At 51.1% G+C, this 15842-nt stretch overlaps 2 protein-coding genes across 2 annotated transcripts; both read left to right on the top strand.

Moving 5' to 3' along the window:
• Positions 1-2347: 2347 nt before the first annotated feature.
• Positions 2348-6337, top strand: MIND_01144700 (uncharacterized protein; the record flags this gene model as incomplete). The annotated part of the gene is made up of 12 exons (XM_037367979.1): positions 2348-2583; positions 2633-2664; positions 2712-2986; positions 3039-3373; positions 3418-3616; positions 3658-3859; positions 3898-4544; positions 4593-4819; positions 4864-5110; positions 5157-5326; positions 5370-5466; positions 5528-6337. The coding sequence occupies 12 exons, from the start codon at positions 2348-2350 to the stop codon at positions 6335-6337; spliced, it is 3477 nt and encodes a 1158-aa protein (XP_037215811.1).
• Positions 6338-14420: 8083 nt separating this feature from the next.
• MIND_01144600 (uncharacterized protein) lies at positions 14421-15180 on the top strand (the record flags this gene model as incomplete). Its single annotated transcript, XM_037367978.1, has 3 exons — positions 14421-14513; positions 14561-14596; positions 14644-15180. The coding sequence occupies 3 exons, from the start codon at positions 14421-14423 to the stop codon at positions 15178-15180; spliced, it is 666 nt and encodes a 221-aa protein (XP_037215810.1).
• Between the last annotated feature and the right edge of the window lie 662 nt (positions 15181-15842).

Genomic DNA, 15842 nt, shown 5'->3' with positions numbered 1-15842 from the left:
CGGGCAGCGGGTAGCCGGGCAGTGGCCGGGCAGCGGGTGGGCAGTCAAGGAAGAACAAATAAATGTAAACAAATACCCGCGGACCCCCCCGCTGATAATGGATAAACAGCCGCGTAAGCATTGACCAGCAGGTCGGCAGTGAAATCAATCAAGGATTGATAGCCAGTAGCCTGCCGGATTGTTGGGGAAGCAGATAGCTAATTCCCTGGCTCTGCCAGAGGCTATGGGTTAGCCAGAGGTAAAGGCTTCCATTGCCTCTGGCTCAGCCAGTCTTCTTTTGCCTTTATATTACTACTAGGGCTCCACCGTAACGTCCCCACTTGCACACAGCGGTTGAAGCTCATACCTCTAACTACGGTGCACGCATGGTGTCATTTTTTTCTTTTCGTCCTTGGCGGATGATGGCTGACGCCGACAACGTAGCACTGGGGCATGACCCACAGACGACCAATCAAGGCGCCTCGCAATCCCGCTGAGGGAGAACAAATACTAAGTCTCCTCCGTGTTCACCTCCAACGCTCTCTTTCCCAGGAGCAGTTCACTCTGCGCTGCATTCAGGAACAACTGCAGTATCTTGATTATTAATATCTGGAGCACCAACTGAACCAAGTCGTGTCCGAGATTCACCATACGAAGGACGACATAGGCCTCACGAAACTCGCTTTGCGCGAAGGCACAGCGTCTCGCCCAACCCACCACTGTGACCACTGTTCCGATAGTCAGCCTCACGCTTAATTCTCTCCAATTCTTTTTGCTTCACATCGTGTACCAGACTGTAATACTCATTTACATTGCTTAAGAAAGGCTTCTTGACCACCACCATTGTGTGAGCAAATGATGCGCCCATCCCTCATGTATGCGTTGAAATCAGGAGTTTGCGAGTAACAAGTCATCATACGCTTCATTGACAAAGACAACGGCATCTACGTTTACTACGCCATCTCCAGCAGTTCTTGCAGCAAGCCCGTCTGTTCTGAGCCCAAAAGAGGCCGAATGCTTTCAAACAATAACAGAAGTTTGGTGTTCTGCGCCTCGAGCTTCGTTGTGTGAGCCTTTGACCGAACTACTTGCTCCCTAGCTTCCATCATGAAGCAAGACAACTGACCCTTAACCTCCTGGAAAACGTGAAACTAAGCCTTCGAAGAGCGAGCACACCTACGAGCTTTTGTTGAAAAGCGCGACGCAGGTTGCGATGAGCACGGGACAACTCCACACGGAGGGCGCTTTGCGACTGCAGAGTTCGGTGTAGGCTAGCGATAAGTTGATCTTTGTCTTGCCAAAGATAGTCGTTGGCTGCTTGGAAATAGCACATAAGTCTTCAAAGGCACCTTCCCTCCTCTTCAAGAAAGATTCTCTCTGCGTCTTTGCAACAACGGTGCTCAAGAGGCTCTAATTCTTCTATTAAAGCAAGCCTCTCCCGGGCCAACCAAACTTGAACAAACCCTCGTAGGGCTCGGCGCTTGCCGCCGAATGCATCTGAGTCCGACTCGGAGTCAACGCTGCGAGCCACTAGACACCTGTTGCAGCTGGTCCAATGCACAAGTTGTGGGTTATAACCCAACAGTCCAATGCGCAAGACATGGGTTATATACCAAAATATACTATAAAAGCATAATGTGACTAATGCGACATTGTATATGTTATTGTAAATCACCTTTTCTTCAGGCCGATGACTCGTGATGTAATATTGGGCTCCTAGGAGAGGAGGGAATAGAGATCAATAATAACTAGAGAAGGAGTGATGCAGTATCATGTGATCATCAAAACAATTGATCTCTTGCAAAACTGGTTCAACAAAGGTTAGATTTAGTTTGGACCATCAGTCCCATCACTAATATCATACCAAACAGCTCAAAAAAGAATAAAATGAAACTAAGGAATCATTTCTCCAAATTCCCCTGGGCTATAACCCATGTCTTGTGCATTGGACCTTTGGGTTATAACCCATATCTTGTGCATTGTAAGAGGGGCACCAGCTGCACTAGACGTGGCTTCAAGCTGTAACGCGGAGTTCAACAATTCGCCGGAGAATTTAGAATAGAGCCCGACGTTGGCCTCGAAGACTCGAAACAGCAACAGGAACTTGAAATCAATTCAAGTCAAACGTGACACACTCATTTCACCAAATGCGGTTGTCTGGTCTCCAGGCATCATCGACGACGCTCAGGCTCTAGGCGGCAGTAGAGTTGTTCAGGCCGTTGTTCCACAACTCCGAAAGACTGCTTATGGGCTTCTACCTTACAACGACCCTGCCACGGCCAGCAGCGAACACTTATAAGGCAAAGCCGCTGATATGCCTGTGATTCAAGTTGCCATCCCCCGCCTCACCGCACCTCGCCGCAACATCATGCTGACTAGCTCGGACGACCCTGCCACTTTCCAGACCTTCCTGAAAACGCGTGGCATAACTCTGCCAGTGTTAAGCAACACCACATATCCTGTGCCTGCGGGATCGGCCTCTGCCCCAGCAAATCGGACCGGCGCCAGAATGTCGTTGCCTGCCTCGGACAGCCTTTTTACCCCCCCTGGATCGGACAATCTTGCGGTCGCTGGCTCTCCCTTACCTCCTCTTCTTCCCCGGCTGTGCGTGCTTCGAGTTTTTTCCTTGTTCTTCCTCTGACTTCATCCTCAGTATTGCTGAGAAGGACATGTCTGACTCAGAAAGTTTGTGGCCATTGTTCTTTGTTACTATGGCTAACGATTTATGCCAGTCTCTGTCCGAGCTAAGCTCAGATTGCTGACCGCCGACTACAACGAGCTCGAGACTGCACAGAAGGCACTTGTTGCGAATTACGAACAAATGGAGGACGAACTCGAATTCACGACGAACGAAACAAACCGTCTGCGTGAGGAGGTTGCTACGCTGGAGCGCAATTCAGAGGTGAATCAAGCCAGGCAAGTGGAGCTGGAGACCGAACTGGTTACGGCGCACGAGAGTTATCTGAAGAAGAGTGCGCAGCTCGACAAAGCGACTGGTCAAATTAAGGTGTGTTTGCTCTTCTTTTTTGACTAGGTTAGGTTGACGGAATTACTCTTAGTCGCTACGAAAATCATGCCATGCTCTCTACAAAAACAGCAAGGCCTCCCAAAGTGAAGTCAAACGGCTGGAGGTCGACAATCAGTTGCTACTTCAAGATATGGCTGGTATAAAGCTGGTGTTGCACAACGCCCAGGTCGCGCTCACGGAGGCTCATGAGCAGTCGAACACCAATATTTCCGCTCTGACAGGGCTCAACCGTGCCCTGGAGGATGCGTTGGAGATGCTGGATCCGCATTCAGACGCTGTTGATGTGTCGATGGACTCACTCGATGTTTCTCAGGACGAAGTGATCCATCTTCTACCATACCAGAGCCGGCACCTGAGGCTACTCCGGTACGACTGGTGTTAATTGCACCATCATCTCTCATATCTCCTAGATACAAGTCGACAACCCCGAGCCCCAACGATATCGCAAAAGTGGCCTACCTGACCGCCGGAGACATCCACCTGCCAAGCTTAACGACGCCGCCCCTCCCCGCCCACCTCGTATTCGCCAACACGCACCAGTTGAGCCACCTGGTCCTGCTTCAGAACCTGAACTCTAACCTTCCGAAATTGTACCACCAGCGCCGCAATGTTGGGTCCGAACTGAGCCCAACAAGTTCGGCCTTTACAAGGTTTATCCACGCCGTCCTACCCACGATCCCGACGAGACGATTACTCTTGACGATCTCTACCATGCTGCAAAGCCAACTGCCAGCCACATTGACTGGAACAATTTGCCCCTTCCCAAAGAACCGTGGTATTATTCATTTCCAAACGCCTCCGTCGCCCACATAATCAAGTACCACGTGGAAGAAGAAAATGCGGGGTCTATTGGTGAATCTAAAACATTCTTCAACCCAATGCGGAAGCAGAGTCCGACGGAGTCAACTTGCACGACCTTCCGCGCCCATTCTCAACCAAAAAATTTCTTGACGACCTGGACAAGAAAGGGATTGAGCCCCTCGGAGTTACTGAGGAGTGGATTAACTCCAGTGTCCAGCTCAAGCTGCCCTGCGTCGGACACCCTCAGAAAGAAGACGACGCCCCAGTATTCACTGTCACGGACATTCACTATCGTCCTCTCCTCGACTCAATCCGAGAAGTTTTACAGGGTCCACTTTTCAAGCTACTACACACCACTCCGTTCTCTCTACGATATGACCCGACCTTTGAAACAGAATCACCAGACATTGTACTCGACGACCCCGCAACCCCGCTAAATTCAGATGGCCTGCCCACCCTTCCCTCGCATCATGAGGAAGTATTTGGGGAGATTTATACCTCTGCAGCAATGCTTGAGGCGTTTCAAGCAATTCCTCAACCTCCCCCTCCGCAATCACCAGACGATCCTGTGGAAAGCATCATCATGGCGCTGATGATATGGTCCGACGCCACACATCTGGCCCAATTTGGAACGGCTTCGCTCTGGCCGGGCTACACCTTCTTTGGAAATCACCCCAAGGAATTTCGAGCAAAGCCATCTTCAAACGCTGGCTTTCATCAAGCTTACTTTGCAAGTGTACGTCTATCCAAAGTTTGTTATTGATTCAACGCTTATGCCCTTCAGCTCCCTGACTCAATTCATGATGAATACCGTCAACACTACGGATGCGATATGTCAGACAAGGTCTACACCCACCTAAAACGAGAATTGTTCCATCGAATCTGGGACCTTTTACTCTCAGAGGATTTCTTGGACGCTTATGAAAATGGCATCAAGATAACGTGCTTGGATGGCATCGTTCGACTTGTTTTCCCGCGTTTTTTTATATACGGTGCTGATTATCCGGAAAAGTGAGCAGCGCCAATCCATCGGCAATCCTCTAATATCTGCCCAGGGTCCTGCTGGCCACGATCAGGAGCATGGGTGGCCGGCCTTGCCCCCGCTGTTTCATCGTAAAAAAACAGATTGCAGAAACGGGGACTGTCAATGACATGAAAAGGCGCCAAGTTCTTAGAGTTGATGACCATCCCCGACGCCAAACCATCGAAGATGCCAGGAGGGCCATCTTTGAGAACGGCTTCGCTGTTGCGGGCTCTTCTATCGACAAAATGCTTAGACAAAATTCTTGGGTCCCAGTCCGGGTCTGTCTTTTACCTCAGCATGCGATGTTTCTAAATGTTTTGATAGAACGCCTTCTCCAAACTCAACACTGACAAAACACCCTTCAATTTCTATGACATGTTGGTGCCGGACCTACTACACGAAGTGGAACTTGGAGTCGCAAAAGCAATAATAACTCATCTGATTCGAATGCTCCAAACCTTTGAGAACATCGGTGAATTTGACGCAAGGCAAGAGTAATACTAACAGGAGATCATCGTTGGCTGACACTACTTCAAGATTTCGTCAGATCGAGACCTTTGGCCGATCTGTTATCAGGTTGTTTGGTCACAACGTTTCAGGCATGAAATATGCTGCGGCCCGAAACTTTGAAGATGTGTTGCAGGCCAGTAAAAGAAGTTCCTTTCTTTCACATAAGTAGCTGAAACTTGGTGCAGTGCATCCTTCCCGTCATCGATGGGCTTTTCCCTCTCCACCAAAAACTCGTAAATCAGCTCTGCTTTGAGCTGGCGCTTTGGCATGGGTATGCTAAGCTTCGTATGCACACCACCACCACCATAGGCCTGTTCCAAACAGCAACCACTGACCTTCTTACGACCATTCGGCGTTTCGCAAGGGAGACGGTAAACATCAAAACCTACGAGCTGCCCCGCCGAACAACGTCAGAGGACCAAGAGGGCCCAAAAGGCAGCAGCGGCAGCAGCGGAACAGCCGTCTGCATCTGCTGCAGTCCCTCATCAACCCACCAAAAGAAAGGCCAAGAAAAAGCCAACCACCAAGGGGGGGGGTCAGCAGGGAGAAATTCCAAGGTTAGCTCCTCTACCCCACTACTGCCTTCCGCAACCAAAAAGGCCACCAAAACATTGGGGAAGAGGAAATCCACCACACAAGAAGCGATAGCTGGACCCTCCGCCCTGCCGCCGCCACCAACAGGAGAACCTACGTCTACTAATTCCAAGGTCCCAACGAATGGGCTTGGGCCGTCTTCAGGCTCAAACACCGACCAAACCATGCCAGCAAACTCCATCTCCGCAAATTCCATCCCAGAAAATCCTGTATCAACACATTCCGTTCCAGTTAACTCTGTCCTGGCAATAGATGGGCAATCTCCCGCTTTGAATGGCGACCCACCAATAGAAACCACCAACTCAAACTTGAAAAAGGCGAAGGAAGCTGCGGAGAAACCATTCAATCTTACCACATACAAGCTGCATTCATTGCCGGACTACCCCGGCTCTATTTTATGATTTGGGACAACCGATTCAACTTCTACGCAAAATGTGGTTTAATTCCTTTGATCTTAGATTTGCTAACAAGTTTTTGCAGGGGGAGCTCGCACATCGACTTGTGAAGCACCTCTACCGAAGAACCAACAAACGTAACCATACCAGTCAGATCGCAAAACACGAGCATCGGAGGAGGCTTATTCGCGCTATGTGGGAACGACGCAAGGCAATACAAACAAAGAGCGGAAAAGCTGGTCAATGAGACAACTGCTCTCATTGGTGTGATGGGAGGCCGGCGCCGGGGCCGTAGTCGGATCATGTCACAGTAGTCACGAACCATTAGATCAGAGCAGCTACCACACGCGGCCCAGGCGAGCTACCATATTGTGGTGACGAAGAGCGGCATTCGAAGTCAAAGCAGTCACAGCAGAGCAGAGCAGAGAGAAGAAAGCTGGCAAACAAGAGAGAACGAGACGAGAAAGGAAGGTTCACGAAGACATCACCGACGCCAAGCCTAGACTGGGCAGCGCAAGCAAGGGGAATTAGAATCTACCGAGAAGACACTCCGGACGAAGACTCTGAGTCCATAACAACAGCACCAACCTCTTCAGCATCCCAGCAGTCTAGACAGACTACGATCACGCCACCCACATCACCGGCACCAGTACCACAAAACACAACCGCCAATAGCCAAACAACGCAACAAAATACCATCAGTGCAGCCACGATGTCGGAAAGCGAACACAGTGCCTGCGTTCTACGGGAACGAAAGAGACGAAAGAAACAACGTCAATTCCGAGGAGTTCATACAAAAGTTCCGAATTCGAAGCCGAGACCTCAAAAGAGACTCAGACAGCGACCGACTAGACGCGGTAGGAGATCACTTTCCCACACGCACGCCGGCAGCGAAATGGTGGGCCGAAAGACAGAAAGTCAACCCCATCGCGAAGTTCGCGGACTTCACAAAAGAGTTCTTGGCGCAATTCCCCAACGGACGAAGAGGCCGAGCCCACCAAACAAGAATACCAAGAGAAACTCGTTGGACTGAAACTCACGCTGAGCGAATTGGGAGGAACGGTCGAGGTAGCGGGCCAAGAGGTAGCGACACACGTCAAATATGCCCAAAAGTTGTTGGAATTAGCGAGAAAGGCGGGAGTGGAGAAAACATCAAGCTATATCTACCAAGTCCGAGACGCTATACCGGAGCCGCTGCGAAAAAACCTGCCGAGAGAACCGAGCAACTGGGTCAACTTCACGAAGGCGATCAAAGACGTCGACAGGGCAAAGCTGCGAGAGGATGTGAAAGAGGCGAAGGAGAAGCTACAGAAAGATAACGACAGAGATGAGAAAATAGCGGAACTCCAGAGAAAGGCAGCAACTCCAGCGACACCAGTCTCGAAGATGGCGGCAAGACTGGTTGCAACGAACCTGAGCACACCGAGAAGCACGTTGACCAGGCCAACAGGGGACGTCTTCGGGGCAAGCGGAGGCGCGAAGGGGAACCTATTCAACCCAACCCAAAGAAGCGAGACGCTGACAGAAGAAGGCTTACGCAAACTCCAGGAAATGGTGGGAAAGATGAAGCCGGCGATAGACGACGAGAACGGGAGGAAGTATTACAACAAACTAATCAACCTGTGGAACCAGCAGTACGGCGGCGAAAAGAAGGCCGGCACTGGAAGAAATAGGGTACCCACTCAGCCCAGGAACGGCGGAACTCTGCTCTGGCGAATGCTTCCAATGCGGACAAGTCACCATCCCACCACATCGAGCAAACGACGCAGAATGCAAGGCGGAGCCGATACCACGAAACGAGCGAGCTTTCAGAGCGATCTGCAGCAAATATTTGGGACGAGCGCAAGCCTCAAACAGACAAAGCATAGCGGGGGTCAACTATTTGGAGTACACCATCGAAGAATTCAACAGGAGGCAGGAAATGGAGGGTTTTGGCGGAGGGCTGACTATGTGAAAGGCCATCAGTCAGCCCGGGAAACGCGGCCAAAGAAATGCCTCGGTCCCAGCAACGTACGAATGACGTGTATACCTTCGAAACAACGAATCAACGTTATTGACATGTACGGAGCAGCGACGGAAGCAAGCGAGGGATGTAAACCATTCGAGCACTCAGCATCGCTAAGAGGAAGGAGTGGAGAAACCACAGTAAGAATGCTGTTCGATGGAGGCGCTCTAGTGGGGGCGCTCGACAGGAAGCTATGGGAGAGAAGCCTCAAGCAACTCGGAGCGGGAAGCGAATCAACGACGGTATTGAGAATGGCGAGCGGCCAACTTATACCTTCAGTGTGCAGGTGGAGCGGAACGGCGACCATCAAAGGAGTTCAAGCACCAATAACACTGGAAGTGTTCGACAGTGGGGGAGGATGGGAAGTTTTATTTGGGAAACCACTGCAGGCGTTGTTTGGAGCGATACACGACTACAAAAACGACACGATCGAGCTGCAAATAGGGAGAACGAAAGCAACACTAACCAACCAGGCGAAAATGCGAGGGGTCAAGGCAAATGGGATAGAGAGCAAACCAGCAGCCAAAACAGACAACGAAAGGCAAGCGAACAACGATATATTGTATATGGATGACAAGCACTCGATACAGGAGAACGAGATAGAGGATGAGAGCGAGGAAGAGCGAGAGGAGGAAGGAGAAGGGGAGTGGATAGAGTGGGAGGAGGAGAGCGAAGAAAGGGAAACAGAGGACGAGGAGACAGAAGTGGGAGTGGCGAAAGTGATAGCACAGGAGGCGATGAGGGCGCTGGGGATGGACAAACAAGAGTCAACGGAGGGAGAGAAGGGAGTAAACGCTGTGGAGATTCAGAACAAGGAGGCAACGCGGAAGATAGAACAAGCGAACATTTTCACGCGCAAAACCGAACCTTTTAAACCGGAGAGAGTCGAGGCGTATATTGAAGGCAATCGAAATTGGCGACGACATAACCGCGGAGGAAAGGAAAAAAGTCAGGGATCTGGTGACAGAGTTTGCAGACATCTTCGCGCTGGCAGTGAGTGAAGTACAAGCGGTGGAAGGCGCGGAATATGCACCACACATCCCAAAGGACCACCAATTCAGCACGAAAATCCAACAAAAACCGTTGTCGCAGCCGCAAGCACAGTACTTAAGGGAACAAGTCAAAGTGTTGGAAGAGGCGGGGATAATCCGACCAATACACCCACGGGACGTCAAGTGCGTGTCCCCGATAAAGTTGGCGCAGAAAGAACATGAAGGAAGGGGGATTAACGCTGGAGGAGCTTCAGCACACGCTCAACGATGAATGTATCAAGGAAGGATTCCCACCAGTCTACGACCTGCCACCAAAGACGGAACAACCGGAACGGGGACACGAAGCTAAGAAGCAGCCAAAGTGGCGCATCTGTCAAAATTTCCACGAGCTCAACGAGTTACTGAAGGTCGTGCCAATGCCACAAGGGGACATACGCAAGAAGCAGCGAAGGCTTTCAGCGCACAGGTATGTGTCCGTATTCGACTTTGCATCAGGATTCTTTGCAGTGCAAATAGCGGAGGATGTACAACCATACATCGTGATGTTTGTACCTGGACAAGGCTACTACGCGTACATGTGCATGCCGTTCGGACTGACAGATGCACCAACAGAATTCGCACACATGGCAGCAACCAAATTATCGGACCTACTAGTCAAGAGGATAATGGAGTTGTTTGTGGACGATAGCGGTTCGGGCGGCAGACACCTTCGACGAGATGATGGACAAATTAAGGCTGATATTCAACAGGCTAAGGGAAGAAAAGCTATCGCTGTCAGCTACCAAGACAAAGCTGTTCATGACAGAAGCGATATTCGCAGGAGCCAGAGTCGGACCAAACGGAGTATCACCGGACCCAGCAAAACTCACAGCAATAGTGCGATGGGAAAAACCAGAGGATGCGGCAAACCTAAGTGCCTTCTTAGGCTTGACTGGATACTTTAGGGACTTAATCAAGAACTACGCTAAGTTGGAAAAACCGCTTAGAGATCTGTTGGCTAAAGTGAAAATTCCCACAGGCGTGAAGAAACCAGTGTACCGGGCGATGATGAAAGCTTTCAAGCTAGCGCCAGTGTGGACCGAACAACACGCCAAGGCATTCATCAACCTCAAGGACATACTGTTACGAGAACCCGTCTTACGAGCACCAAACTATGAGGAGGTGGACAAACATCCATTCATCGTAACGACAGACGGAAGCAAGGAGGCATTTGCGGGAAATGCTGTCGCAGAAAATGACAACGACCATGCCGGGGGGAAAAGAGGTCGTAAGACGGCATCCAATAGTGTTTGCGTCAAAGAGGACGTCATCATCGGAAGAGCAATATCAACCACACCTTCTCGAATTCGCAGCACTGAAATTCTCCTTAAGATAAGTTCTCCGACATCATTTGGGGCCAACCCATCAAACTCGAAACCGACTGCCAAGCATTGCGCGACATAATGGTAAACGAGAAACTTAACGTCATACACACGCGATGGAGGGACGGAATCATGGGCTACAACATCGTAGGAGCGGAGCACATCAAAGGGAAAAACAATGTGGTCGCGGACGCGCTGTCAAGGGCGGATGAAGGGAAGCCAAGGGGGAACGAGGATGGAAGCGAGTGGACAGTATCCCCAGACTGGGAAGCAAGGGCGGGGATCGTGAACGACGTATTTACGGTGAATGCAGAGGACGGGAACTACTTGGTGATGCCAGTTCCACAAGGAACAGCGGAGCTAAGAGAACGGTTCAAGAAAGAACCAGTTTACCTCGAGGTGATTAACACCATTGCAGAGCTCGACTTCGGAACCAGCGAACAAGAACGGAAAAGAGCACGACGACACCGTGCATCACAATACTTTATAGAAGACGGCAAGTTATGGCGGCTGGGCGGGGCGTCGGGCGGCAGAGCTAGACCAAAGAGGGAGTGTATTACACCTTCCGAGTGGGGGCTCTACATCGGACGGGGAGACACGGTGACCATGGGACTCATTTCCGCGCCAATGGCGAGGCTGTCGGGAGGCTTGTGACCGTCCAGCCTGCGAAACGTCCTCGCCTTGGAGTTAACGATGCTCTTGGGTCCTGGACACCGTTTACCGAGGAGGGATGGGCGCAGTCTGCTTCTTTGGCAGATGAAGTCATGGTGGAGATCCCGCCCATAAGGAAACGGTATCTGAGCTCGGTAAGTTATGATTCAGCCTGAAAATGCTCACCGCTGAGTTGCTTGGGGTCAGGACAACCCAATGGCCGTATGGCGGAAACACAAGGCGAAGTTTCTGGACGAGTTACTTTGAGCTGAAGGTCTGGGTGGGGGCTTCCACATACCTACCTGCGCCCAGTGCGGACAAGAAGCCATCCGCTTTTTCAAGTGCCCTCACTGTGGCCAGTTTTTGCAATGCAAAGAATGTCTCAAACGGCGCCACGAACAACTCCCTCTACATCGTCCACAGGTGAGATTTCCGGCATGCGTTTTGAGGCTGTCTAAGCTAACGACGAGCCAGATGTGGAATGGCCTATTTTGGACAACATGTTCTCTGTACGACGACCCAGACGCGGATGTGCGCCTGGGAATGTGCTACCAACTCAGACATTACGGTTTTCCTTGCGCGGCGCCGGAGCCCATGGTGCGAACCCTGGTCATTTTAGATGTCGGGGGAATCACCAAGTTAGATTGCCGGTAAGCCTGCCCACAATGAAGGTTAAAGCGTCGTCCGCTGAATGTCATGAAGTTTTTGTGGATGCTCTGAGAGTCTTCGCCATCGACACGGCCACATATCACAGCTGCTCGATAATGCGTGGTATCCTGCGACAATTTCGAGTCCATCGACATGCGCAACATTCGAACTCGACATGTTCCGACTGCTGAAGGTTGTGGGGAATGTCACCGCCCACGACCTTGTTCGCAGCCTGGAGCGATTGAGGAATGCGACCTTGACGAGAAAAATGCCCGTAGGTTCCTTTCTTTTTTGCGTGAAGAGGCGCCACTGACACGTATGGTGAAGGACCGCTATAAATCTTTTCTTCGAATGTCAAGACAATACGACTATCTCATCAGAGCTAAACGCGCTGGCCGGGGACATTGTCCTAATGGTCTTCAAACGACTGGAGCTGGGGGTTTGGCCGTACAATGCTGGGCTTGTCCAGATCCCGAACGTAATCTACCGGAGGGGTGGCAAGACGCTCCCCCCAGAGCGACTCGTGAGTACTAGTATCTCATCTCATACGCAAATGGGCTAACTAAGAGCAGATTCCTCTATGCATTAATGCTCGCCATCGACGCCAACTTTAGGCTCAAAAACCGCATTCGGTCTAACGAGCGTGATGACCCATCGCTATGTGCAGGCCAGGGCTATTTCGTTCTCAACGAGCCCCTACAAGCATCATCTTCGTAACTACGTGGCTGAAGAGGATGTACGTGGCGTCACTCTCGAGAAACAGACTTATATTAACTGTCTCGTCTCAGACGAGCACGTGTATTGCCTTCCAAGCCCTCATGCAAAAAGAGACAAAACTTACAACTGGGCTACGCGTATCTGGAGTCGGCGGGGGGCGAAAAAGGAAGCGGCAACGGCACATGCAAAAGGGGGTCACTTTCACAGAGACCACATTAAAATCACGCTCATGGATAGGTTTCACAGCCCCAAAATGGACGACTCAATCGTGGCGGCAATAAAGGACTGCACCCAGTGCAAAAACTTCGGCCCGACAGCAATTCACGCCCTACTGAAACCGATAATCAGAAGACACCCATTCGAGCTGATTGCAGCGGACTACATGACGCTGCCGCTCAGCACAGAGGGGTTCAAGACGACGGGACATAGATGTGGCATCGCAACACGTCTGGGGGGAAATGTACAAAGGAGCGGGAACGGGAGCGAACACGGTAGACATGCTGGATAACCTATTCAGGGACTACATGCCGGCGGAGACCCTAATGGTGGACAACGGCTCGCACTTCGTCAACAAGGCTGTCAAGGCGACATGCGACAAATGGGGGACGCAGTTCATGCCGGTACCGAAGTACTCACCCTGGGTTAACGGACTGGTGGAAGGCACCAACAAGCTGCTGATCTTTGTGCTGGCAAGGCTTTGCGCACCGAAACTGGGAGAAGATGGGTGGAGGAACACCAGGGCAGAAGACCTGCCGGCGACGTGGCCGAAATATTTCAGGCAAGCGTTGCACATACTCAACCAAAGAATACTGCCGTCCATTAGGTACACGCCGAAGGAGATTTTATTCGCGAAGGCAGTCAACACTACAACAACACCAGTATTGGTGGCGACAACGAGGCCTACAGAGAACGAAATACACACCCACATGTGCTACGCAGAACAGCAACGCCTTGACGCGTACGACAACAGACTAGTTCACGCGAACAAGAGGAGAGCGCTGTTCGACAAGGCAGTGATAAACTCGAAGGCGGGAGAGGTAAAGTTCGACATTGGCGAGCTGGTACAGGTCTACGACACCGCGAGGATGAAGACTCTAAGCGCGGACCGCAAGATACAAGGACCGTGGAGCGACCCGCACTGGGTGAAGACGCGACGGGTGAACTCATACGAGTTGGAGACCCTGGAAGGCATCGCGGTATCGGGACACTACAGCGCAAGAAGGCTCAGGAGATTCACACCGAGGGAGGGAACGAAGCTGGCGACGGAACAGGATGTATTCATGGAGAAGATACGGAAGGACCAAGCAAGGCTAGGCTACAACGAGGTGGACAAGGTAGTAAAGGAGAGGGAGGGCGAGATGGCAGAGCGGAAGAGGGTGGCGGATATGGAGGCAGAGCTGAAGCGCATAGAGGGGACACAGGCGTCGAGGACGACGCCATTTTAAATGGGGGCACCTGTGATGGGAGGCCGGCGCCGGGGCCGAAGTCGGATCATGTCACAGTAGTCACGAATCATTAGATCAGAGCAGCTACCACACGTGGCCCAGGCGAGCTACCACATTGGCGAGAAAACGGTTTCGGCACAAACTGTCACAAGCACCAAGCAAAAAAATGACCAACACCAACGTCTTCGGTCCGCCTTGCGACCTAAGACCCTTTCTTACGGGGCCTATGCTCCACCACAACAACACCACTACATATCGGATTCAAGGAGAATGTTCTGGCATCTGTCAGACATCTTGGATTTCCAAGCAGTTCAAGACGATGACTCCGGTTCCGACGGTGATGGGCCGCAGCTGGAGCGCATGGTTTGTAGCATGCTATGTGGTCTGTTATTGTCTGATTGTTTGTCAAGGATGTCGACCAAACAGAATTGGACCCGGCTCTCCAGGTAGTCTTGCTCTACCTCCCCGGCAGCACTCAAACGATTGATTGCAGGACTTTGTGCCAAAGCTCAAAACTTACCTTCATTGCCAGCTTCTAAGCTTGGATGATCCTGATGCTCAATTCAGCACCGAAGACCTCATTAACGTTGTCATCGAGAAGGATTTGCTCTATACGCACGCAACTATGAAGGTGAACTACATGACTTATGATGTTCGCAGAGATCAAGATATGATCAACACAAGGACCCGAAGATTCTTCCTAGTTCATGCGCAAGATCTGGTGGACTCCCATCGGTACTGGTATGGCGAAATCATAGGCATATTCCACGCCTATGTGTTATTGGCGGATCTTCCAGGAAAAGCAAAGCGGGTCGAATTTCTGTGGGTGCGTTGGTTCCAGCGCGACATGACACACCGTTGCGGCATGAAAGCAAAGCATTTTCCTCGCATACGGTACATGCCCCACGAGAGTGTGGACGCATTTGGCTTCTTAAATCCTCAAGATGTTGTTCGAGGGGTGTCACCTTCTTCCCGCCTTTCACTCTGGACAGACTACGGAGTACCTTCCCAAATCTGTGGCTCGTCGTAGTTCCGCAGGTCACCAAGACTGGCGGTTTTACTATGTCAACATGTACGCTCTCGTCCTCTGCTTGTCTTGTCCTCTGCTCACCTTCCTTAGGGTCGTTGACAGAGATATGCTCATGCGTTTTCATGACAACGTCGTTGGCCACCGCAGAATTGTCAGGGCCGGCTCTGCTCCTAGTCTCAATTTCAGCACGCTGGAGGACTTGCCAAGTCACAACTTGCCCGATGACGGCCTTGCCAACGACAACTCACCCAACAATCTCGCCACCAGCATACTCAGCGATGCCATTGAAGAACAGTCAGCCTTGGAGGGGGTTGCGTCATCGATTCAAGATGATAATAATGCAGCGGAGGGGGATGAGTTGGAGGATCCTGACTGGTGTGCCCGGTTGTCAGGTACCTCCATCCACAGATACAGGTACTTTTAAGGGTACCTGCGGATGGTACAAAGGTAGATTAGGTATAAACAAAGGAAATACAGAGCAGTAAAATTATGTGTTAAGTTGATCTACAGAATACAAGTATAACTTACACTATCTGACGCTGTATGATCTATTATAGGCCAGTTCTGAGGATATTTTAACGAATTTACAGGTACCTTCAAGAACTAAATCCAAGACCTTCACTCCCTGCCATCCGTGGGAAAAAGGGTACCTCCATCCACGG

Source organism: Mycena indigotica (genome assembly GCF_014461135.1).
Source record: "Mycena indigotica strain 171206Taipei chromosome Unknown Mind.scaff0010, whole genome shotgun sequence".
NCBI classification, from domain to species: Eukaryota; Fungi; Basidiomycota; class Agaricomycetes; order Agaricales; family Mycenaceae; genus Mycena; species Mycena indigotica.
This window is presented reverse-complemented; position numbering and strand designations above follow the sequence as displayed.